The following is a 27,214-nucleotide window of genomic DNA, read 5'->3' as shown; positions in this document are numbered from 1 at the left end:
TGGCCAAAAGAGCTAGTCTATAGAAAAAATGTGTAGATAAAGTCAATTAAGGTTTAGCTGTAAAAATTCATTTGAAATTTGCTTATTGTTTTTATAAATTAAATTAGAAGGACCAACTCATAATTGAATTGTTTTTTTTTTTTAAATTCAAAATATAATGTCTTTATTATAGCAATCCGGCCACAAAATTTAGAGAGAGGTCAAAGAGCGAAAGTCAAATATTATTAGGATTAAACGCTACTAAATACACCAAAAATTATAACTAATATAAAAATACATAAGTTAGTGTCACGTTCCAATAATAAAATGATAGATCGACTTGAACTTTTAAACGTGTTTGTCCAACAAAGGTGATTGAATTCAACTTTACTTATGCCATGCTTATAGAGTTATAGGTTCCATAGACATTTTATTAAATTAGTTTTTACTTGGATTATATTTTCCATTGTGTATTAAAATAGGAAAGGAAGAAAAAAGTGTAACAAGGGGCCAAAAGAGCTAGTATCAAGTCTCGGAATTTTCAAGGTTGTCTGCAGAAGTACATATATACTACTTTGACAATTATAGGCTTTTTAACATAAGCATGCACTCTCTCTACCTATGAATATAGTAGAATAATAACGTGTAGACCCTATTTAGACAATTCCAGATAATTACGACGTATTGTAGACGTTGAACAGTCATGAATATTAGACTTTTAATTAGCCGAGTCGAAAGCTACTTCTTAAAGTCTTAAACCATACATTGGAAACTTGTTGGACTAATTGTTGCAAAGGGATCGAGAATTATATTTTAATTAGTCGGATTTTTATGTTATTGCTGACAATTAGGGATGGCAACGAGGTGGGGAGTATACTTCCTATTCTCGTTCGAGGATAGAAAATTTTCTCCATCCCTATTGTCGAGAAAAATCTCTGCTTCCCGGTCAACCCTATAGTCAAATTAGTAGTTTAATGCATTGTTAATATTAAATTCTTTATTTAAATTACCAAATAATTCAATTCAAATATTAGTCTAGTATATATTAAGTGTTTAATTTTTTGGTAGAATCAAATAATAATCACATTTTCCATGCGAATTACCAGTTTTGCAACTTGTATGATTGAGCATACATGGATAGGTGATTGTGATCCTTAAAACACACACTTCAGTAGTTACTTTTGGTCTTTTGTAGTTCCAATTGTGCATCTTGTAATGCCTTATGGGACAAGACGTGAATGGGTATTTTTGTCCCTGTTAGAGCGAGGATCGGTGATCCCGGGAGGACTTGTCATCCCTACTAACGTTCTAATAAATTAAATGCATGTGGCAGTTGTTTGGTCTATATTTATGTAATTAGTATTCGATCTCCTTGTCCATTGTATCAAATAATTAAAGTATACCACATAAACAAAAAAATGTTGTTATAGCTTTGAAATGGGTGATCGAGTTAGTGGAACGGCATACATGACTTTCTTATTTAAATGTTACAAGCTTAATTCTTATCGGTACCCTCTTAGTTTATCTTGTAGTACAAGATTTTCTTAAATTAATTTATATCTTTTGTGTTATTTGCAAATTATTATACAAGAACGGAGAACATGTAGTACATATCAAGTTGAGCTGTTTTTATCAGACAACAAAATACATGTCTGATAACGTTGGATCTTTAAAGTCTTGTATGCATTAATGGACAATGAATCACTGATAATGTTAGGGTTTCGAAGCATTGTATATGATTGACGATGCATAGTTTTTTTTTTTTTTTTTTTCAAGTATTATTATATATGCATATTGAAGCCATCTACTCGATATATATGCAGAGCTAGAGATATGCATATATACATCTCGAGAATTGGAGAATTTTTGGAAAAAATAGAAGAGAGAGGAATCTCTAGAATTGTCCGTAGATCTAAAAATAAATTATTAGGAAATTTGGTTTAAATAATCTTAGCAAATGTTACACCATTGGTTGGACAGGTTATGCATGATGGTTTAATGATCTAATGACAACGATAATCTGAAAGACATGCATTAGCTTTTATCCCATAAGATACACCAAATTAAAACTAGTTGTTTGAAGAATATAATTATTGTTACCAAAGTATAAATGTATATAGCACTTAATTAATGAATACTATTACAAAGTACTAAAAGTAACATTTTTCCCATGTTACTATTTTGGGCAGAAATTTGAATGTCAAATTCAGAATCTTATCATCGAAGCATGACATTAACTGCTATATAAGTATCAAGAAATAAAGTTGTGTTTAGGGCATCTTCAATAGTGAGTTTTTTGGTGATTTTTGAGAAGTTTTTGCGTGATTCAGAAAGAGAAGATGTGAGGGAAGATTAAAAAAAAAAAAGCTGATTTCAACAACAAAAAAAAATAAAAAATGCTAGTAACGTGTTGCATGCGCTCGATGAGCACAGTTGTGACAACCACACGTAGGCGGCACGGATGGCACATTTCTGCAATGGGTCCCACATTTCTGTCAAAAATCACCTACTTGCATTGCAGGAGGATTTTACATTTCTCTCTCCATTACCGTCCCTCTCTGCTCCACCTCGTCGAATTTTTTTCAAAATTTAGTCCAAAATCCACTAATGTGGATGACCTTACAACATAGTAACAAACACTTACTAATTTGTACATAAGTATAATTAAATAAAGTATTCAAAAATAAAGTTATATATATTTTTAAAATAATAGTAAAGGCTTCAATGTGATAAATTATGAGATGCTACCATTTTTATTTTATTATATTAGAAGTATAGGCCTCGTGGTAAGGAGCAGAGACGATAGATAAGATGCAATCCGTGAGCACCGACAGCAGGCATCAATCAGCACATACCTCGCTAGCATGCTCCTAATTAATACTACTTTTCATTTAATTTTTAGATATTTACGTTTTAACAACTTTCTAGATATATTCATTCATATATGGTGTCATAATCATTGACGATAATTCCATCATTTTTTTCTTCAATTCGGCGTAATTAAAACTCTGCACTTTCATGTATATATGCATACACCATATATGCATTTATTAAGCTTAGCACATGTATGTATATGTCATGCATGATTTTAAATTTCTATGGTAAGTCCATCTACCGGCCCATCCCATGCACGCAAACCCTTATAACATCAAGTCTCTTTATTTATACTTATAAAGTTTCTAATCAACTTTTCAATTTGATCTGACTCGATCAGTTGTATAAATAATTTGGACTGATTTAATTACTTTCTTATGATTTATTGTTGGCTAGAGTTACAAGGTAAACTTCCTTAATTCAGAGTGCACCTTTTGATAACGACTACAGATTTTCCCTTAATATTCATATTTATAAAATCGACGAATTTTATCCCTAACAATTAAAGTGAATGAATTTTTTTTAATGGTTGAAAAATCGCCAATTTAATGCTTTGATACCACTTGTTAGGATCAAACGCTTACCACTTACCCCAAAAGTTATAACTAGTAGAGAAGGCGCAAATTTATTTTCTTATAGACCGTCATCACATTTTTGAGACGTTGTGTGATGGACTTGACCTTTTTAAGCCTTTACCGGCCTCCGCCCAATAATCCTCCAGTCACCGGGTGCTAGACTTGGCCTTTACTAGCCTTCACCAACACACACATATATAATTTACTTTGATTTCTTTGACAAATGACACCCAATTAATTATTATTTTTTCATACGAGGAAAAAGAGAAACAAGAAATTAAAGCAGGTTATACCAGTCTAGCATAGCAAGACCCCCATTACCTAAGCAAAATGCATTGAAAGATGTGTTTTGTCTAAACTAAAAAACTATTTAATGAGCTAATAGTTAGATGCCACATTAATTATTTATATTGCATATATATTATATCCTCATAACGCCCCTCATGCATGCATGCCAATGACTTTTGCACAAGTCACAAATAATTGAACTACAAATTTATATTTTATATACTATATATATGCCCAACAAAAAGACTCGAACATAAACCTTCTTGAGGGTCCTCAGAATTTTGTTTTATAGACCGATGTTAAGACAGTCATGGTGTGCTATTTAGTCTACGTACACAGAAATTAAATTAAATTTGTTATGATGACATGGATGCAATCATGCAAAAATAAATGCAGTGTATATATGCATGCATGTAAGGATAACATTAACATATGCATACATGCATGCATGCATGAGCATATGATTGGGTGTTTAATTAACCAAACACATCAACCACAGTGGGAAAATGTGGAGACAGCCAAGACAGGTCTATTTCTAAGGTTGGACTTAGAAAAAGGGTTAGGTTTGGCTTTTTCATCTGATCTTCCTGTTTATTTCCACCCCCAAGCCACCCTTATTGAAACGATCCATTCTCTCTCTCTCTCTCTATGCATTATATATCTATCTATCTCTCTCTCACTATGTAATGATGATGGAAGCACTACCGCAGCCTTATGTATGTCCAAACCAGACAATAATTAAGGTCTTACGTTATTAAGACCATTACTTTTCACTCTTCACACCCTAATTAATTTCCTGCTAAGCTGGGGATCAGATCTTTCATGTCTGATCTCTCTGCTCGAAACTTAGGGCAAACAAAAATGGCGGAGAGTGTTGTTGACTTGAACATGATCCCTGTGGATGATGGGGAAGAAGAAGGGATTATAATCGACCCGAAAACGAGCTCGAGCTCTAACAACCACAGCGTGGATGATCAGGAGGACGAGATCACCACCACGAGTAACGATGGCAACGGGAGCAGCAACACCGCCGCCGGTAGCGGCGGCGGTGTTCGACAGTACGTGAGATCCAAGGTTCCGAGGTTAAGGTGGACTCCTGATCTCCACCTTTGCTTTGTCCAAGCTGTCCAACGCCTCGGGGGTCAAGAGAGTAGGTTTAATTACTTCATTTTTCACCTAATTCGCGACTATAAAAAAACACTGAAATACTTACAGATTCTTCGGTTTTTGTTTATAGTTATTAATTAGCTAGTGATTCAGACATGTCCTTATATTTCATTTTACATAATCTGGTGGTGCAGGAGCGACGCCCAAGCTCGTTTTGCAGCTAATGAATGTTAAGGGACTAAGTATTGCCCATGTCAAGAGCCACCTACAGGTGATGATTTATTAGGGGATTTCGTGCTTAATCTTTTAAAACGATTAAGAATTGAACATAGAAACTTCTATTTATCACGTACTATATATGATACTAAATCACAAGATCTTGAATTATATGATTAATTTGTGAAGTATTAATGTTTTGTTTTATTAATTTATTGGGAACAGATGTACAGGAGCAAGAAGGTTGATGATCATGGCCAAGGTAAAAGAAAACCTCAAAATGATAATCATGTTCTGGGGATTAGGGTTTCCAGTTCAATTCAAGTCTAATTTCTCTAATTTATGATGTTTTTCAATAAATTTTTAGTGATAAATGAGAGAGCTGGATATCATACGGGGAACGCAAACAATCTTCTGCAAAACCTCTGGCGATTACCCATGTTTGATCGGAGAATTAGATCCAACTTCAGGTATCAAAATTTTGGGACTTTAATTAATTTTTAGTGAAACCTAGTAAACCAGTTTAGGTTGCTGATTGATTTAGAGGTAAACCAGTCTATGTTGTCAATAACTGATGGTTTAGAGCTAAATTAAACTAGTCTAAGTTGTGCATACATAGCTGATTGATTCAAAGGTGAACCAGTCTAGATCGTCATAACTGATCGACTCAGACCAAGAAGGTCAATAAGTCACTCCCGTTGGGTTGAAATCCTAACCTTTGGGAGTTTAATTAACATGATTTTACTTAATTGTTTGTTCAAGATTCATGAGCAAATTAAAACCCCACAAATATTGATCATCAGCAGGTACATGAACAATTCTTGGAGCTGCAGCAATGCAAACTGGATGTCTGCAAGGAACAATTCGATCATCAATGGCGGTTTTGGGATGAACAAGAACACGATCTTCACAGGCCCAGAGTGTAAAAGAGGCCATGAAGCCCTGAGAGAACCAAATAATAATGGGAAACCAACACAGTTCATCAATGGAGTTTCTAATTCCCCAGACATAATAAAATGGAGCAGTTTTAGCCCTGCAAATGCAATGAAGAGAAACGGGGCGGGGGGCGAAAAGGGGGTGGATTTGAACCTCACGTTGAGCATGAACTTGAAGAGAGAGAGAGAACAAGATGAGGGCAACATCAGGCACTGCAAGAGGAGGTGTTTGGATGGAGGAGAAGAAGTGGACAGTTCATTGTCTCTCTCATTGTCATCTTCAAGATCTAAATTTGCTTTCTGAATTGATGTTATTGATCCAACTTTAGGAAGTTAAGTAAGTATGATGATGATTTGAGGATTTTAAGGTAAGGTTTTTAGAGTTTTTGAGGAATCCAAGATTTGCAAGTACTCTGGATCTCATCACAGCACCAATTCATCACCAGGAATTGTAGTGATGATGAGATGTTGTTGGTACTTGCAATGAGGATGTATTTATATTTATACATAAATATATGTTGCATGTTGTTTAAGGATCATATCATATGATGATGCACTGTACTGTTGTTCTTCACTTTTAGCTTCTGCTTAATTAATTGTAGTGATTCATCAGATCAATCTCTTATGGAACCTCAATTCTTTAATTTCCCACTTTTATTCTACTTTCTTGCTTATTTTACATTCTAATTTGCTACTTAATTAGTTTCGATGGAAAAATTCGTAATAACCGTTGCCTGAAAATGCATATATGGGTGAAGCGCGTCTTGTGATTGCTACTTAACTACTCTTATCTTTTAGGGACACACTTCAACATTCAATATTAAATTAAGTTCCGACTAATTTTAAATCAAGTTATATATATTGTCAAATCTTACCTAATGAAATTCTTTGAAAAGAGGAATCCAAAGAAGTAGAATCATAATTCATTAACATAGATGGAAGGCATATATAAATTTCTAATCATTTAAAAGTAGTCGAAAATCAAGGGTAGGTAATGTTGTTTCTGAACACTTTTGGAATCAGCAAAATTACTTTTCGGTATTATAAATCGATCACCGATCAAAGTGATAAGTTTTATTCAACATTATATATATTTATATAGTTGGGAAATTGATTTATTAGGAAAGTGCAGTGCTACAATAATCTGTAAAGATTGTCATATTGAGTTTGTCCATCTCTGCATGTACTTGTTTGTTTCCACCGGATTTCCGGTGGGTGTTTCCGATGTTGAGCTACCATACTTGGGAATTACATAGTACATGTATGTGTCTCATTGTGTCATTTTTATGGGGAAAGATTTCGATATTTTTTAAGAACACTTCTATACTTTTTTTTTTTTTTTTTCATACTACATTGCTATTTATATATCACATGAGACTAATTCCATTAAGTTTTAGTTATACCTCATTCAAGAATTTAAGCAAAATTTTCAAGGCATTGCTTGATTTCGATACCTTTTACTCGCTATGATGTTGTACGTCTTGTAAAAAAAATATGTCTGGAGCAATTTCGATCAGGAAATAAAAAAGAAATATTTCTATTATTCTTCTTTTCAATCACTCGATATGATCAAAATAGCTCAATCTTCTTTTTAGTAACTAACTCTCAACTACTAACCGAAGATATGTACTGAGTAAACCCTAGCTGGAAAAGGATTGGAAAAGGAATACAAGGAAGTAAATTTGTTCATAACTGACTTACTTAAACCAAGAAGGTCAGGTTAAAAACTTAAAAGAGAATATATATATACACACACATCCACATACCCCTACTTATATTATATGCATTTGATTCTGCAAATATATAGTCTCGAGCACTTCCCTATTGTTGTTTTAAATTCTTAGCTGAAACCAAATACTAATAATCTTGACCTAAATATAGATTACCTTACCTTAGCTAGCTTGCTAGCAAAACACCAAACAGACAAATCATACTATTTCTTAGGTACATATATATAAACAACTTAACCCTCGCTAACCTTAACCTAGAAGAAGGCAAACACCTATGGGCTATGACTGTTGTGTTGGATTCGAGAAAATAATATTGACAGCATTATTATATGCTAACTCTATTAAAATTGTTCACATCCTCGTTTAGTAATTGCGAGTTTCTATTTTCATCCATAATAACGTAACTCTAGTAAAATGAGGTGGCCAAGTGACATAACATGATTCTTGTACTTAAATGTTACGGGTTTTATATTTTCAAACACCTTCTTAGTCAAGTCCGTTGCACAAAGCATTCCTAATGCAACCGGTTCACGTCTATCTCCAAATCCAAAGCCGAATTTTAGGGCGTGCAACAGCACAGGGCCCCAAAATTTTGATTGGGGGCCCCTAGTACAACCCTAACCTAATAGTTAGTATATGTATTTGTGATTATATTGGCCAAAATTAGGTTTTTTTTTTTGCATTTTTCTCTTTGCAATTTTTCTTCAATTCGCAGTTTATTTATACTTTGATAGGACCTCACTTATTTACCAGCACATGGGCACACAAATAAAAAAACCAGCTCTCTCCAATGTAATTTGCCAACTATTATACACAAATGGAGTTTACTCCATGTACACCCTCAAATAGTGATTGCAATTTTCCTGAAACTCAATAACTCCATTAAAATAATAAGAATTGCAAATAATAATGAGCGCAGCATAGTATCACAAATCTCACACTTCATGCACAAACATCACATCATGCATCTGGACTTGATTTTGTGGATGCGAATTATAAGGATGCAAGCTAGCTAGCAAGCCAAGTTTTTCAAACCCAAACTTTGAAATTAATGACAGCATCCTAAATAATATAAACAGAAGTAACAATTATCCTAAGTTATTTTAATATATCATTGAATCATTGAAGCTTGGATTTAACTTTAATGAGTTAATACCAACTATGGGTCCTCCAAGTATAGAGACACCGTGCCTTAGTTAGCCATACTCGAAGGACCGACCCCGGCTGATATTAACTCTAAGTTTAATTAATTGAATGTTTTATCTGAATATCAAGAATTGAAGTTTGATAACAACAATAAAAAAAAATATTAAATTGTTGAGTTTCTAGGTCAAGAGTGTTAGAAATAGTAATGGTTAGGTTAAGTGATCGAATTAAACGCTTACTATTACATCCAAAGTCTATAACTAATAGCGAAGATACAATTGTATTTCTTTATACTTGTGTAGCTGTCAGCTAGTGTTATGTTTTGGTAGCAAAATGAAAATGTTAGACCCCCTCCAATTCTCGAAACCTCCGCCTAACAAGTGAACAAACTATTTATAGAATACTTGATCATTATTTTTAGATACTACATACTCTTCACTTGAAACTTGAAAGCAAATGAAATATCCCAAATACTATACATCTTTCAAATAATATAATTTGTTTCAAATTTTGAACTACATGATGTAATCTCAACTTGGTTCCTTCTTGGAACATTGTTATATTGTCCTTAGTAACTTAGTTAAAACTGGTCAAAACGATGATGGAATCCAGATGAATTGAGAAACAATCATTATTGCATGGACCATGGTCCACACAGCTGTGTGGACCAAAAATAAAAAGTACATTATTTTAGTATTGAAAGTACATTAATTTTGTACTGTAGGTACATTATTTTAGGGTACATTATTTTTGTACTGAAGGTACATTATTTGATATATACTGTCAAATAATGTACCTACAGTACAAAAATAATGTACGTTCAGTACAAAAATAATGTACTTTTTATTTTTGGTCCACACAATGGTCCATGCAATAATTTGCCATTGAGCAAGGCAAACCATGAGATGTTTGAACTGGATCTGCAACCATTGGGCCGGCTTCAACATAAATGGGTTTTATAGGTGGTGCTTTTGGGCGATTGAAATTACAACACTATTTGGGCCCGTTGACATCACTACTAGCTAGCTAGTATTTGACTATTTTAATTATACCATGGACCGTCACAATTTACATTCTGAATTTTACACTTTAAATTGTGAACATTTGGTTGTGAACATTCAGTATATAAATTGTGTATTTTGAACCTAAATCCACACAATAATTTATCTTTGTTTGGGCACTAATAAACAATTCGCTCAAACATTGCACTCATAATAACTTTCCTGGGTAGTTAAATGTACCAGAATAAAAGTCCTAACTGTTGGTCAAATGAGTAAAGAATAATTTTTGTACTAAAATAGCATGAGTCCAATTCTTGTAAACGCGTACAGTTGAGCCCATAATATAGGATCTTCCCTCTCGACCAACCCCGTTGCATAAGGTGATCTTTACAACGCACAGGGTCTTCACAGTACAGCTTATCTCTTTTATATGTGGTTTCGATCACAAATTTTGGATGAGGAGTTATTTTTTAGTTCCAAGCGGTCACAAACCTTGTTTTCATTCCCAAACTCTTCAATTTCTGAACTTTTTCCGTGGCTAGAAATTGAAAGTTTTCTAAGGGTGTGTTTGGTTGGATGGAAAACATTTTCCATGGAAAATGTTTTCCTTAAAGTGGGGGAAAATGGTGTTTTATGTTGTTTGGTTGGATGGAAAACAAATTCCATGGAAAAAAGTTTTCCTTAACAATGAGGAAAATGTTTTCCTAGCAAATCTTAGGTATTTTGTTTTTCATGGAAAACTTTTTCCATGGGAAACTAGTATCACAATTCTACCCTCACCCTACTTTATTAATTACTCTTTTATTATTATAATATTATTATTGTGTAGGGTTATATATATCATTATACTCATTATTCCTTACCATTCTAAATCCAACCAAACAATGGAATTTATATTCCCAGTAATTTATTTTCCAACAACCAAACAATGGAATCTATTTTCCTGGTAATTTGTTTTCCATGGAATTTGAATTCCATTTCCTTCAAATATTTTCCAGCGAACCAAACGAGCTGTAAAAAATATGTTATATATGTTTGAAAATATGTCATAACATCATCCTAGACAAAAGTCCAACTTCTTGATTTAAGATTAAGAGGTCTCAAACACGTTCATTCAAACAAGACACCATTATTTAATTTTATTTTTATGACAAGAAGGACACATATATAACTACTACTCGGGGGAATAAATTTTGTTCGTGAAAGTTCACAAACCACAAAAATCATTATTTACTTATTAGTCATGGAAAATATGGTCGATCACGTGATGATGAAAATCATATGTTAGGTAAAAAAAATGAAATTAAAGTAGACATCTTTGTATGTATTGACTATTGACACATGACTCCAATTAATACTTTAGTTACACTGACACATGACTCCAAGAGGCATGAAGACAAGACCAAAAATTATCGTACGTGTCACGGTGAAAATCACATAAAAATATAACATATAATATCATCGGTCCAGTGTAAATATCTCTCTATTCAAATGAATTACGCTAAACTCGGTAATGAACATTAGAACATAATTAAAATAATTAATTAACACCAAACACCCATCTACCCTACTATAGCTCCCTTCGCTCGCCGGAGATCAGCGGAGGGCAACGGCACTTCGCGGCGGAGTCTTGAATTTCCGACTGCTCCGCCGCCGTATCGGCGGCGTCCTTGCTGAGCACCCGCTTAAGAAAGGGAATTACGACGAGGAAGAGAAGGAAGAAGAAGAAAATGGCTATGACTGTGAAGGCAATGATCTCCCCGTGCAAGCCGTAGTAACGGTCGTTGAGGAACTGGAGATCCCGTTCTTGCTCCGGCGGATTGCTTCTCGTCGTCCACGGTGGCTCCGCCGGCGCCGGAGATAGCTTTAGAAACCTTGATGCCACCAAACTCCCATTTGTTATCTGGTTTTTGTCCATCATATGTTGTGGGACAATAATTTAAGGAGAAAGAAAGAAGGTGATAGATCGAGTACGACGTAGTTTCCAAATAATTTTGTGCACTCAATACAATGCTGCCCGGCGCCCACTTTTCTGATGAGTTTTCATGGTTGGTCTTATTTATGGGTTTCACTTCCGCCGCGTGGTCCCACGAGACCATAACATTTCTTGAAATATGTGTGATTTAAAAAAAAAAAAAAAGAGTATATATTATCTTGTCACGCAATGATGATAATATATCACAACCGGTTATAATGATGGATCGGAATAGAATAACGTTATTTTGCCGCTCAACGGGTTATAACGATGAAATTTATCACAAAAAAATTAAGGATCCAAACTCATCAATAATAGTGTGGGAACAACATCTCAAAATGATGAGGGGGTGATTCTACCTTTTTGCCACAAGAATAATATAATGTTATTTTTCAATCTCAATTTATATTGGCGAATGAACAATTATTATGTGATGGCATGTATTGAATAAGTCATGCTTATGTATAATGTTTCAAAAATGATACTCTCTTTGTTTCATTTTATCTGTCCTACTTACCATTCATTGGTCAAATTAACACTTTCTTCTTTTGTTATTTTTATTATTATTATTATTATTTTTTATTCATTTTCAAATTTGATTTTTTGTGTTTAATAGTACGTTTAGAGTAGTTTCTAAATATATAAATTTTGTATATTAATACTAAACTTAATATTATAAAAAATTAAATTAAAAATAATTTCAGTCAAGTCTCGTTAATCGAACCAGACACATAAAATGGGATGAAAGGAGTATAAGAGATGTAATTAAACCATACTAGCAAGATCTTGACAATCACCTATCTCACTCTAGTCCTAAATCGCACTTGTATAACACGTTTGGTTCACATAGTGAATTTTGATAGATTATTGAATAGAATAACAATTCATTCTTTAAAAAAAATTAAAGAAGATTCTATTTCATCGAAAATGAATATTGAATAGAATAAAAATTCAATTCCAGTGTCTGTTCGCGTAATGAAAAACACATTCAAAACAAAAAATTACATTTACAATAGTTGGTATTATTATTATTATTATTATTATTATTATTATTATTATTATTATTATATAATTATATAATACATATTAGTAAATAATTAAACAAATTAAATAAGGATAAACTAGGTACTACCAAATTAAGCTATTACTATTTACTAAGAAGTAAGAACTCAAGAATAGTCTAATAATAGCAGGGTCATTTCGGTCCTCAGAATAAATATTTCTCCTGCAAGAGAATAAATTATTATTCTCGAAAAGACTATTTTTGAAAATAAAATAACTTATCAAATAGCAAAATAGGTCTACTATCAGGAATGTTATTCCATTCTTAACTTATTCCATAAACCAAATATGTTGTCAAGGTCATTATATTTGGTTCCTTAATATTATCTCATAAATTTCACCTCTTGATGTGACAATACAAATGTTTAATTAATTATCATGAATTGATCAACCTACACAATGTTCAAAATGAATTTATTTATTAACTAAATATAAAAGAACCAGCTAAATATTACCTTATAATGAAGTGAAATAAAACAGGCCGGGAATGTAACACTAGCAATATTCTTAGGCCATTCATACCAATGGTTTTTTATGGAGTTATTGTCATATGGAAGCCTACATGGCATGAGAGAGAGAGACAATGGGTGGCGAGCAACTGCAGAAAAGGGGAGAATGGCACAGTAAATTCTAGCATTACATTTATAATTTTTTGCTGCACACCGCAGCGCCCACTCGGGCGCGCCTAACAGGAGCTCATTTTTATTTTTTATTTTTTTTAATTATATTTATTTTTTTCATCTCCCCCTTATTTTCTCTTTCCTAATTACACTTAAAAAACTCATAAAAAACCGCTAAATATCTATATTTAAGGATGCTCTACTTATTATAAGACCAATCACGTTGGAAAATCACCTAATGGGGTTTTCCCATTTGTCAAGTGGAAACAATAATTAGAACGATGGGTTAGCGCCAAACACGCTAGGAGGGCGAGTGGCACTCAACGGCCACTCTTTTATTTTATTTTTTATTTTTTGTTTTTTCTTGTAAGCAATTAAGCATATGGGCGGAGTTTCTCTTTCTCCTCTCACGTATGCCTTTCTCTCAAGTTAGCATTTTTCCTTAAAAAGTGAGACAAAAACCACAAACGAAAATAGGGATATTTTGTATTTAATAAAGGTGTTAATTTCATTTTTTGTCATAAATTTATATAGATGAACGTCTACTTGTAGTTCCTTTTTATCAGGAGTCAGGACATTCTCATTTGGTCCTAATATTATTGTGGCATGACTATTTTCGTCATCCATCAATAAAATCATTGAAATGCCGTTAAATATAAGAACATTTTGATTGTTTTATATAAAGTAGGTTGACCATCTACATTTATTATGTTTATTTTAAAAAAAAATTATAATTGAAGACCAAAATGTCTTTATATTTAACGAGATTTAAACTATATAATAAAAAAAAAGTGCATACCCTAACGTAACTTCAATGGTACGCTTGCTTTTACCATTTCCCATCCCTTTAATCTGGCCCTTCATGTGTTTATATATTTTTGTCTCATTTGACAAATAATGTCTCCGATCCCTTCTATGAAAGGTTTGCATCATTGCATGCAACTTGTATATATGCATGTATAACCTATTAATTCGAACAAAAAGATACAATTGATATATGGGCCAAATGGCCAATACAGGTATATGATGCATTACTCATCATTACTAGTAAGGTTTTTTTTTTTTTTTTTTTTTTTTTGGGGGGGGGGGGGTATTTCTACTTTTAATTTTCCATCCAATTTATCTACCACCCCTCCGTTTAGTACAAAATATTTCTTTTAAAGAAAAATATTATCCATATCAAACACGATGACAATGAATCTACACACAGAACTTCTAGTTAAGAAAGAAGAGATTTGTGAGCTCTAGGAGCGGGATTCTATGAGTTTAGGATTAGTAGGATAAAGTTGGGGTCACCTAAATTTAAAAAAGAAGAAGAAGAAATTCCGCTATGTCATCCACATTCCCATGGGTTCAAGTTAACTTCTTTATGAATTATATAGCTAGATTTTGAAAAATTAAAAATCTAATAAGAAATTCAACAATATAAGTTGTACAATTGTTACTGCTAAGAATAAAGTTAACAATATCATAAAAAAAAATTATTTTATTTTATTTATGATACCATATTGTACATAAATTGTGGTTTTATTTTTATTTTTATTTTTCAAAATTGTTATTAAAAAAAAATAATGGAATTGGGTGTCACTGTCATAGGGTCATGTGAAGTGGGAAAGAGACGAATTGATAGGATAGTTGTTGTTGTGGATGTTTCAGTAGGTGATGCGTATGGAATTAATAAACAGATTCCTTGGTCATATAAGTTTAATTTATTATTATATAATAATAATTGCACATTAATAATTGGACCTACAAGCTTATGTAAACACTCATAAGAATCAGTAACTGGGGACGGACCTGAAAGCTTTATGTACTTTATATATATATTTTTCAATCACAGCGATAATGTAAACAAGTTTAAATTAAAATTACGTTATTTCAACACCATTACATATTTATAAAATATAAAGGGAATAAAAATTACAATTTGATTCATCAAAACTGTTACATTTTATTCCTAACAGTCTTGATGGACTAAATTGACATGTTTATATACCTTATACAACTTTAAAAAGTTTGAGGATCTAATTAATTTTTCAGGTAAAGTGCGATGGCCTATTTGACATATTTTTTTCAAAAAAATTCATATTTACATTTGGCAAAAACTTGTGTGAGACCGTCTCACTCATATTTACATTTGGCAAAAACTTGTGTGAGACCGTCTCACCATGAGACGGGTCGGGTCGGGTCGGGTCGAGTCGAGATGCAAATGTAACACTTATATGCACAAATGTCATACTTATATGCTCAAATGTAATACTAATCAGGAATAAAATTTTTGTTACTTATTAGGGTAAATGTAATACTTTTAAGTGAAAATACAATACTTTTACATTTCGATTTAAAAGTATTACATTTTTCCTCAAAAGTATTATATATGCCCTTATAAGTGAGAGGCACTTGTCAACATTACTTATTATGAAAAATGTATTACTTTTTCTCTTATAANTTATTTCAACACCATTACATATTTATAAAATATAAAGGGAATAAAAATTACAATTTGATTCATCAAAACTGTTACATTTTATTCCTAACAGTCTTGATGGACTAAATTGACATGTTTATATACCTTATACAACTTTAAAAAGTTTGAGGATCTAATTAATTTTTCAGGTAAAGTGCGATGGCCTATTTGACATATTTTTTTCAAAAAAATTCATATTTACATTTGGCAAAAACTTGTGTGAGACCGTCTCACAAATAAGGATCCGTGAGACGGTCTCACACAAGTGTGACCCTTTACATTTACCTGGTATTACAGGTCACTAACAGGTATTTCTGCCTTGANTTCGATTTAAAAGTATTACATTTTTCCTCAAAAGTATTATATATGCCCTTATAAGTGAGAGGCACTTGTCAACATTACTTATTATGAAAAATGTATTACTTTTTCTCTTATAAATAACAAAAATTGTATTTTTTATTAGTGTTATATTTGAACATATAAGTATGAGATTTGCACATATAAGTATGACATTTGCATGGTGCTTTGACCCGACCCGACCCGTCTCACAAATAAGGATCCGTGAGACGGTCTCACACAAGTGTGACCCTTTACATTTACCTGGTATTACAGGTCACTAACAGGTATTTCTGCCTTGTTTACCTGGTATTACAGGTCACTAACAGGTATTTCTGCCTTGATGAACTAAATTGACATGTTTATGTACCCAATTGCAACTTTAAAAAGTTTGAAGGCCAAATTAATTTTTCAGGTAAAGTTCGATGGCCTATTTGACATATTTTTTCCAAAAAACAAGTCATATTTACAGTTACCTGGTATTACAGGCCAAAAAAGTGACATTTTCATTTACCTTGTATTACAGGTCACTAACAGGTAATTATGCCTTGATGGACTAAATTGACATGTTTATGTACCTAATTGCGACTCTAAAAACTTTGAGGGCATATTTAATTTTTTAGGTATAGTTCGATGGCTTATTTGACATATTTTTTGCAAAAAAAAGTCATACTTACATTTACCTGCTATTACAGGTCAATAACAGGTAATTATGTCTTGATGGACTAAATTGACATGTTTATGTAACTAATTGAGACTCTAAAAACTTGAGGGCCTTTTTAATTTTTTAGATATAGTTCGATGGCCTATTTGGCATATTTTTTGCAAAAAAAAAAAAAGTCATATTTACATTTACCTGCTATTACAGGTCACTAACAGGTAATTATGCCTTGATGAACTAAATTGACATGTTTAAGTACCTAATTGCAACTTTAAAAAGTTTAGGGCATAATGAATTTTTTAGGTAAAGTTCGATGGCCTATTTGACATATTTTTTGAAAAAAAAGAAGTTATATTTACATTTATCTGCTATTACAGGACACTAACAGGTAATTATGCCTTGATCGACTAAATTGACATGTTTATGTACCTAATTGCGATTCTAAACACTTTGAGGGCCTATCTAATCTTTTAGATAAACTTTGATGGTCTATTTGACATATTTTTGTCAAAAAAAAGTCATATTTTCATTTACCTACTATTACAGGTCACTAAAAGATAATTATGTCTTGACGAACTAAATCGACATGTTTATCTACCTAATTGCAACTTTAAAAAGTTTAGGGCCTAATGAATTTTTTCGGTAAAGTTCGATGACCTATTTGACATATTTTTTGCAAAAAAAAAAGTCAGATATACATTTACCTGCTATTACAGGTCACTAACAGGTAATTATGCCTTGATGGACTAAATTGACATGTTTATGTACCTAATTGTGACTCTAAAAACTTTGAGAACCTATTTAATTTTTTAGATAAAGTTCGATGACCTATTTGACATATTTTTGTCAAAAAAAAAAGTCATATTTACATTTATCTGGTATTATAGGTCACTAACATGTAATTATGTCTAGATGAACTAAATGAACATGTTTATGTACCTAATAACAACTTAAAAAAGTTTAGGGCATAATGAATTTTTTAGGTAAAGTTCGATGGCCTACTTGACATATTTTTTGCAAAAAAAAAGTCATATTTACATTTACCTGCTGTTACAGGTCACTAACAGTTATTATGCCTTGGTACACTAAATTGACATGTTTATGTATCTAATTGCGACTCTAAAAACTTTGAGTGCCTATTTAATATTTTAGGTAAAAGTTCGATGGCCTATTTGACATACTTTTTGCATAAAAAAGTCATATTTACATTTACCTGGTATTACAGGTCACTAACATGTAATTATGCCTTGATGGACTAAATTGACATGTTTATGTACCTAATTGCGATTCTAAAAACTTTGAGTGCTTATTTAATTTTTTAGATAAAGTTCGATGGCCTATTTGACATATTTTTGTTACAGAAAAGTCATATTTACATTTACCTGCTATTACAGGTCACTAACATATAATTATGGCTTGATAAACTAAATTGAAATGTTTATGTAACTAATTGCGACTCTAAAAACTTTGAGAGCCTATTTAATTTTTTAGGTAAAGTTTGATTTCCTATTTGACATATTTTTTGTAAAAAAAAAAAAGTCATATTTACATTTTTCTTCTAATACAGGTCACTAACAGGTAATTATGTCTTGATGGACAAAATTTACATGTTTATGTACCTAATTGCGACTCTAAAAACATTGAGGGCCTATTTAATTTTTTAGATAAAGTTTGATTTTCTATTTGGCATATTTTTGCAAAAAAAAAGTCATATTTACATTTACCTGCTATTACAGGTCACTAACAGGTAATTATGCCTTGATTAACTAAATTGACATGTTTATGTACCTAATTGCGCCTTTAAAAACATTGAGGGCCTATTTAATTTTTAGGTAAAGTTCGATAGCCTATTTGACATATTTTTTGCAAAAATAAAGAAGTCATATTTACATTTACCTGCTATTACAGGTCACTAACAGGTAATTATGTCTTGATGGACTAAATTAACATGTTTATGTACCAAATTGCGACTCTAAAAACTTTGAGGGCCTATTTAATTTTTTTAGGTATAAGTTCGATGGCCTATTTGACATATTTTTGCAAAAAAAAGTCATATTTACATTTGACTGGTATTACAGGTCACTAACAGGTAATTATGTCCAGATGAACTAAATGCACATGTTTATGTACCTAATTGCAACTTTAAAAAGTTTAGGGCATAATGAATTTTTTAGGTAAAGTTCAATGGCCTATTTGACATATTTTTTGCAAAAAAAATCATATTTACATTTACCTGCTATTAGAGGTCACTAACAGGTAATTATGCTTTGATGGACTAATGACATGTTTATGTAACTAATTGCGACTCTAAAAACTTTGAGGGCCTATTTAATTTTTTAGGTAAAGTTCAATGGCCTATTTGACATATTTTTTGCAAAAAAAAAAATCATATTTACATTTACCTGCTATTACAGGTCACTAACAGTTATTATGCCTTGGTACACTAAATTGACATGTTTATGCATCTAATTTCGACTCTAAAAACTTTGAGGGCCTATTTAATATTTTAGGTAAAAGTTCGATGGCCTATTTGACATACTTTTTGCATAATAAAGTCATATTTACATTTACCTGCTATTACAGGTCACTAACATGTAATTATGCCTTGATGAACTAAATTGAAATGTTTATGTAACTAATTGCGACTCTAAAAACTTTGAGGGCCTATTTAATTTTTTAGATATAGTTCGATGGCCTATTTGAAATATTTTTGTTATAAAAAAGTCATATTTACATTTACCTGCTATTACAGGTCACTAACAGGTAATTATGTCTTGATGACTAAATTGACATGTTTATGTAACTAATTGCGACTTTAAAAACATTAAGGGCCTATTTAATTTTTAGGTAAAGTTCTATGGCCTATTTGACATATTATTTGCAAAAAAAAAAAGTCATATTTACATTTACCTGCTATTACATGTCAGTAACACGTTATTATGTCTTGATGGACTAAATTGACATCTTTATGTACCTAATTGCGACTCTAAAAACTTTGAGGGCCTATTTAATTTTTTAGATATAAGTTTGATGGCCTATTTGACATATTTTTGCAAAAAAAAGTCATATTTACATTACCTGGTATTACAGGTCACTAACAAGTAATTATATCCAAATTAACTAAATGGACATGTTTATGTACCTAATTGCAACTTTAAAAAGTTTAGGCCATAATGAATTTTTTTGGTAAAGTTCGATGGTCTATTTGACATATTTTTTGAAAAAAAAATCATATTTACATTACCTGCTATTAGAGGTCACTAACAGGTAATTATGTTTTGATGGACTAATGACATGTTTATGTAACTAATTGCGACTCTAAAAACTTTGAGGGCCTATTTAATTTTTTATGTAAAGTTCGATGGCCTATTTGACATATTTTTTGCAAAAAAAAAAGTCATATTTACATTTACCTGCTATTAGAGGTCACTAACAGGTAATTATGCTTTGATGGACTAATGACATGTTTATTTAACTAATTGCGACTCTAAAAACTTTGAGGGCTTATTTAATTTTTTAGGTACAGTTCGATGGCCTATTTGATATATTGTTTGAAAAAAAAAAGTCATATTTACATGTACCTGCGATTACAGGTCACTGACAGGTAATTATGCCTTCATGGACTAAATTGACATGTTTATGTAACTAATTGCAACTCTAAAAATTTTGAGTGCCTATTTAATTTTTTAGGTAAAGTTTGATGGCCTATTTGACAAATTTTTTACAAAAAAAAAGTGAAATTTACATTAACCTTTTATTACAGGTCACTAACAGGTAATTATGCCTTGATGGACTAAATTGACATGTTTATGTAACTAATTGCGACTCTAAAAACTTTGAGGGCCTATTTAATTTTTTAGATATTGTTCGATGGCCTATTTGACATATTTTTTGCAAAAAAAAAGTCAGATTTACATATACCTGCTATTACCGGTCACTAACAGGTAATTATGATTTGATGAACTAAATTGATATGTTTATGTACCTAATTGCGAAATTAAAAACATTGAGGGCCTATTTAATATTTAGGTAAAGTTCGATGGCCTATTTGACACATTTTTTGCAAAAAAAAAAAAAAAAAANAAAAAAAAAAAAAAAAAAGAGTCATATTTACATTTACCTGCTATTACAGGTCACTAACAGGTAATTATTGCTTGATGGACTAAATTGACATGTTTATGTACCTAATTTCGAAATTAAAAACATTGAGGGCCTATTTAATTTTTAGGTAAAGTTCGATGGCCTATTTGACATATTTTTTGCAAAAAAAGAAAAGTCATATTTACATTTACCTACTATTACAGGTCACTAACAGGTAGTTATGTGTTGATGGACTAAATTGACATGTTTATGTACCTAATTGCGACTCTAAAAACTTTGAGGGCATATTTAATTTTTTAGGTATAGTTCGATGGCTTATTTGACATATTTTTTGCAAAAAAAAGTTGTATTTACATTTACCTGTTATTACAGGTCACTAACAGGTAGTTATGTGTTGATGGACTAAATTGACATGTTTATGTACCTAATTGCGACTCTAAAAACTTTGAGGGCATATTTAATTTTTTAGGTATAGTTCGATGGCTTATTTGACATATTTTTTGCAAAAAAAAGTCATACTTACATTTACCTGCTATTACAGGTCAATAACAGGTAATTATGTCTTGATGGACTAAATTGACATGTTTATGTAACTAATTGAGACTCTAAAAACTTGAGGGCCTTTTTAATTTTTTAGATATAGTTCGATGGCCTATTTGGCATATTTTTTGCAAAAAAAAAAAAAAGTCATATTTACATGTTTATGTACCTAATTGCCTATTTGACATATTTTTTGCCAAAAAAGTTATATTTACATTTACCTGTTATTACAGGTCACTAACAGGTAATTATGCCTTAATGAACTAAATTGACATGTTTATGTACCTAATTGTTACTTTAAAATGTTTTAGGGCGTAATTAATTTTTCAGGTAAAATTTGATTGCATATTTGAAATATTTTATGCCAAAAAAGTCATGTTTACATTTACCTGGTATTACAGGTCACTAACAGGTAATTATGCCTTGATAAATTAAATAGACATGTTTATGAATCTAATTGAAAATTCGAAAAGTTTGAGGGCATAATTAATTTTTCAGGTAAAGTTCGATTTCCTATTTGACATATTTTGTGCCAAAAAAGTTACATATTCGTTTACCTGGTATTACAGGTCACTAACAAGTAATTATGTCTTGATGAACTAAATTGAAATGTTTATGTATCTAATTGCGACTCTAAAAACTTTGAAGGTCTATTTAATATTTTAGATAAAGTTCGATGGCCTATTTGACATATGCTTTGCAAAAAAAGGTCATATTTACATTTACCTGCTATTACAGGTCACTAACAGGTAATTATGTCTAAATGTACTAAATTGACATGTTTATGTACCTAATTGCGACTTTAAAAACATTGAGGGTCTATTTAATCTTTAGGTAAAGTTCGATGGCCTATTTGACATATGCTTTGCAAAAAAAGGTCATATTTACATTTACCTGCTATTACAGGTCACTAACAGGTAATTATGTCTAAATGTACTAAATTGACATGTTTATGTACCTAATTGCGACTTTAAAAACATTGAGGGTCTATTTAATCTTTAGGTAAAGTTCGATGGCCTATTTGACATATTTTTTACAAAAAAAAAAGTCATATTTACATTTACTTGCTATTACAGGTCACTAACAGGTAATTATGCCTTGATGAACTAAATTGACATGTTTATGTACCTAATTGTTACTTTAAAATGTTTTAGGGCGTAATTAATTTTTCAGGTAAAGTTAGATGGCCTATTTGACATATTTTGTGCCAAAAAAGTTACATATTCGTTTACCTGGTATTACAGGTCACTAACAGGTAATTATGCCTTGATAAATTAAATAGACATGTTTATGAATCTAATTGAAAATTCGAAAAGTTTGAGGGCATAATTAATTTTTCAAGTAAAGTTCGATTTCCTATTTGACATATTTTGTGCCAAAAAAGTTACATATTCAATTACCTGGTATTACAGGTCACTAACAAGTAATTATGTCTTGATGAACTAAATTAACATGTTTATGTACCTAATTGCAACTTTAAAAAGTTTGAAGGCGTAATTAATTTTTCAGGTAAAGTTCAATAGCTTATTTGACATATTTTTTGCAAAAAAAGAGTCATATTTACATTTATCTGTTATTACATGTCACTAATAGGTAATTATGCATTGATGAACTAAATTGACATGTGTATGTACCTAATTGCAAGTTTAAAAAGTTTGAGGGCGTAATTAATTTTTCAGATAAAGTTCAATGGCCTATTTGACATAATTTTTGCAAAAAAAAAAGTCATATTTACATTTACCTGGTATTACATGTCACTAATAGGTAATTATACTTTGATGAACTAAATTGACATGTTTATGTACCTAATTGCAACTTTAAAAAGTTTGAGGGCGTAATTAATTTTTCAGGTAAGGTTCGATGGCCTATTTGACATATTTTTTGCCAAAAAAAGTTATATTTACATATATCTTTTATTACAGGTCACTAATAGATAATTATGCCTTGATGAACTAAATTGACATGTTTATGTACCTAATTACAACTTTAAAAAGTTTGAAGCCTAATTAATTTTTCAGGTAAATATCGTTGGCCTATTTGACATATTTTCTGCAAAAAAAAATAAAATTCATATTTACATTTACCTGGTATTACAAGTCACTAAACAGACAATTATGTCTTGATGAACTAAATTGACATGTTTATTTACCTAATTGCAACTTTAAAAAGTTTGAGGGCCTAATTAATTTTTCAGGTAAAGTTCGATTTCCTATTTGACATATTTTATGCCAAAAAAGTCATATTTACAATAACCTGGTTTTATAGGTCTCTAACAGGTAATTATGTCTTGATGAACTAAATTGACATGTTTAATTACCTAATTGCAACTTTAAAAACTTTGAGAGCCTAATTAATTTTTCAGGTAAAGTTAGATGGTCTTTTTTACATATTTTTTGCAAAAAAAAAAATCATATTTACATTTATGTGCTATTACATGTCACTTACAGGTAATTATGTTTTGATGAACTAAATTGACATGTTTATATACGTAATTGCAAATTTAAAAAGTTTGAGGGCCTAGTTAATTTTTCAGGTAAAGTTCGATGGCCTATTTGACATATTTTTTTCCAAAAGCAGTTATATTTACGTTTACCTGTTATTACAGGTCACTAACAGGTAATTCTGCCTTGATGAACTAAATTGACATGTTTATTTACCTAATTGCAACTTTAAAAAGTTTGAGGGCCTAGTTAATTTTTCAGGTAAAGTTCGATGGCCTATTTGACATATTTTTTGCAAAAAAAAAAAAAAAAATCATATTTACATTTGCCTAGTAGTACAGAGCACTAACAGTTAATTATGTCTTGATGAACTAAATTGACTTGTTTATGTACCTAATTGCAACTTTAAAAACTTTGAGAGTCTAATTAATTTTTCAGGTAAAGTTCGATGGCCTATAATATTTATTTATTAATTAATATTAATATTAATATTTATGAGTGATTTCCTCAGGAAATTTGTATCTATTTACAAATTTCTAAAGAATTTGTCAAACAATTCAACAAATTCTTGAAGGAAGGAAAAATCTATAATATTCACAATTTTGTTGTGCAAACCTCTCACATGAGGTTTAAGTCGTGCGAGTAAAAGTACATTATGAAAATGAATAATGACATTTTAATTAGCGTTACGGATTAAGATGATTTTGATTTCCCAAAGACTTGTTTAAACTCAAGGATTTTGAATGTTGAAGGCTCCGAGGGTGTGGATAGCAACCAAGGTAATTTCTAATTACAATTTCGTTCTACCTCATGCAATAAAAGTTTTTTTGCCTTGATTTTTTAATAATTATTTTCGACCAGGACATAACACCACTGGAAGCTACATATTCGACAAATCTAGAAGTCATCTACATATTCGACAAATATTTCATGATCTAATACGTGTTATGTCTAGCAAGTTGCACCAATCTTTTATGTTATGTTATGTTATGTTCAGTGCTTTAACATGCTAACATTACATCACCCTTAATTATTTTATATTATATATCTTCTTGCTAAATTGGTTTATTAGAGTTTAAGTTTAAACTTCAAACTTAAGGACTTTCCATTGTTCCTGTCTTATAGACTAATGGAGAAAGTAAATCACATTATGTGTCTCAACTGACCTATCAGCTTTCAAATGTTTTTACACTAGTGTCTACAAAAAATTAAACAATATCTAATTCATATATACTTTCCTTTTTTTGATAACCAAGTTTTTCGATTTCTCGCCGAAGTATCTATTGAACCCTATAAATTCACCCTAGGCTCATAAGGAGATAAATAGAATCCATCTAACTTTGAGATGCAATACCAGATTATATACTTTTACATATAAAATACTAAACTCAAACTCAAACTTCTAATGTTTGTAGCAGAAATCAAATCTTATTTTACTAGTGCAAAAAAGTCTTTAAGTAAAGTTTCCTATTCATTAGATAAACAGCTTGAGGGCACCTCCCTTTTTTAGTTTTTAGTATGATTTGAAGTTTGAACCTACACCATGCACCCTACGGCTTCAATAGAGTTTCTTGTAAGTTTGTTTGTGTTGAGAAATCAATTTGCAAATAGCAACACCTTGAAATAATTGAAATGCTTTTTTGTATTTTGGTGATATAAGAAGAATCAAATCAGCAATTGGGAAATCACAATTGCTTTTTTTTTTAGTATATTTGTATTTTTTTTTAGATAATTCTATTTTTTGTCCTAAATTTATAAAAATAATAGTAGTCCATTTTTAGTCATTTTTTAGAAAATTCTTCTTTGATTCTAGTATTATTGTGGTATGATCAATTTTTTATCATCTGTCACCAAAATAATTGAAATGACATTAAATACAAGGACATTTTTATTTATTTTATACAAAGCGTGTTGACCCGCTATATTTTTATTTTTATTTTTTGAAAAAAAATCATAATTAAGACCTAAATGCCCTTGTATTTTATATTTTTATAGAATTTAAACGATTTTGTTGATGGAAGACAAAAAATAATCATGTCACAATAATACTAGAACTAAATGAGGATATTTAAAAAAAAATTAAAAATATATTTATCACCTATAAATTTTAGACAAAAAATAGAATTCCCTTTTTTCTAAATATAATTTGGAAAAATGCAGCAGATAGGGAGCAAGATTAAACCCATTAGGTTGGATGGTACGTAATTGTCCGACGCGTGTCGGTGGGAAACATCGTATGGTCCAGAAGTGAAATTATTATTATTTACAAAAAAAAAAAAAAAAAAAAGTTGTTTATAATTTTTAATTTAAATAATTTTTTGTTACTTGATAGGTCCAATCAAAAAGCCCATTCGTGAACGTGATCTAAAATTATACTGGACTCGAGCCCAAGGCCCATTACCAAGTTAAACTTTCCAGAACCAATTCAAGGAAATAGGAAACGCGAATGGACAAAAAAGTTTCCGTTGCCGGGAATCGAACCCGGGTCTTTCGGGTGAGAGCCGAATATCCTAACCGACTAGACTACAACGGAATGATGGTATTTGGAGTTCAAATAATAATTACTAGTTGAGAATAGTTTTACTATTTACATCTATTAATCTAGAATGATAAAATGTTACAAATTAAGAAAAATAGAAAAAACATAATCACATTTCATTTTTACAAAAGTCTGTTTTAAAAAAAATTGATATTGCATCGCAGAAAACTAATAGTGCATTTACATTATCAAAAGCATCATCTTAATTACCAAAAAGGGAAGGGTTAATACTCACTTTAATTATTGACTATAGTTTTTTTTTTTTTTAATTTAGTCTTAAAAGTCTTCTTTTTTTTTTTAGAGAAAGTCTTAAAAGTCTTTTTATGCTTAATTATATCTTGGACCTCATTTATCTAAAAAAATATCTTGGACCTCAATGACTTTACTTAATTGAGTCATTGGCTATTAGAATCAATGAATTATTGAGAACTAAATTGGGTAAAACTTATATATTCAAGCACTAAATTGTGTATTAATATAGGAGAAATTAGTCATATTACGAAGTTATCTAAACAAAGGATTTAATTAGGTAAAATTATCAAAGTTCATTACCCAATTAAACATACACACACAGACAAAAAAAAAAAAAAAAAAAAACGTTTAGCACTAAATTGAGAAAAA

At 30.9% G+C, this 27,214-nt stretch overlaps 1 protein-coding gene and 1 non-coding gene across 3 annotated transcripts; one reads left to right on the top strand and one right to left on the bottom strand.

The window, feature by feature from the left end:
• Positions 1 to 4,348: 4,348 nt before the first annotated feature.
• Positions 4,349 to 6,592, top strand: LOC116005061 (putative two-component response regulator ARR19). 2 transcript variants are annotated; one of them, XM_031245287.1, is made up of 5 exons: positions 4,349 to 4,866; positions 5,018 to 5,094; positions 5,265 to 5,301; positions 5,407 to 5,509; positions 5,843 to 6,592. In XM_031245287.1, exons 1-5 carry the CDS (start codon positions 4,539 to 4,541, stop codon positions 6,276 to 6,278), a joined length of 981 nt encoding a protein of 326 aa, XP_031101147.1. In that variant the 5' UTR covers positions 4,349 to 4,538; the 3' UTR covers positions 6,279 to 6,592. The 2 variants fall into 2 exon arrangements, with proteins under 2 accessions (XP_031101147.1, XP_031101149.1); XM_031245289.1 differs by having other exon boundaries at positions 4,351 to 4,866; positions 5,846 to 6,592.
• A 19,922-nt stretch (positions 6,593 to 26,514) lies between these two features.
• On the bottom strand, positions 26,515 to 26,587 carry TRNAE-CUC. Its single transcript has one exon. It is a non-coding gene; the product is annotated as a tRNA-Glu (tRNA).
• Positions 26,588 to 27,214: the final 627 nt, after the last annotated feature.

The sequence above is a fragment of the Ipomoea triloba genome, chromosome 14 (genome assembly GCF_003576645.1).
Source record: "Ipomoea triloba cultivar NCNSP0323 chromosome 14, ASM357664v1".
In the NCBI taxonomy this organism is placed as follows: domain Eukaryota; kingdom Viridiplantae; phylum Streptophyta; class Magnoliopsida; order Solanales; family Convolvulaceae; genus Ipomoea; species Ipomoea triloba.
This window is presented reverse-complemented; position numbering and strand designations above follow the sequence as displayed.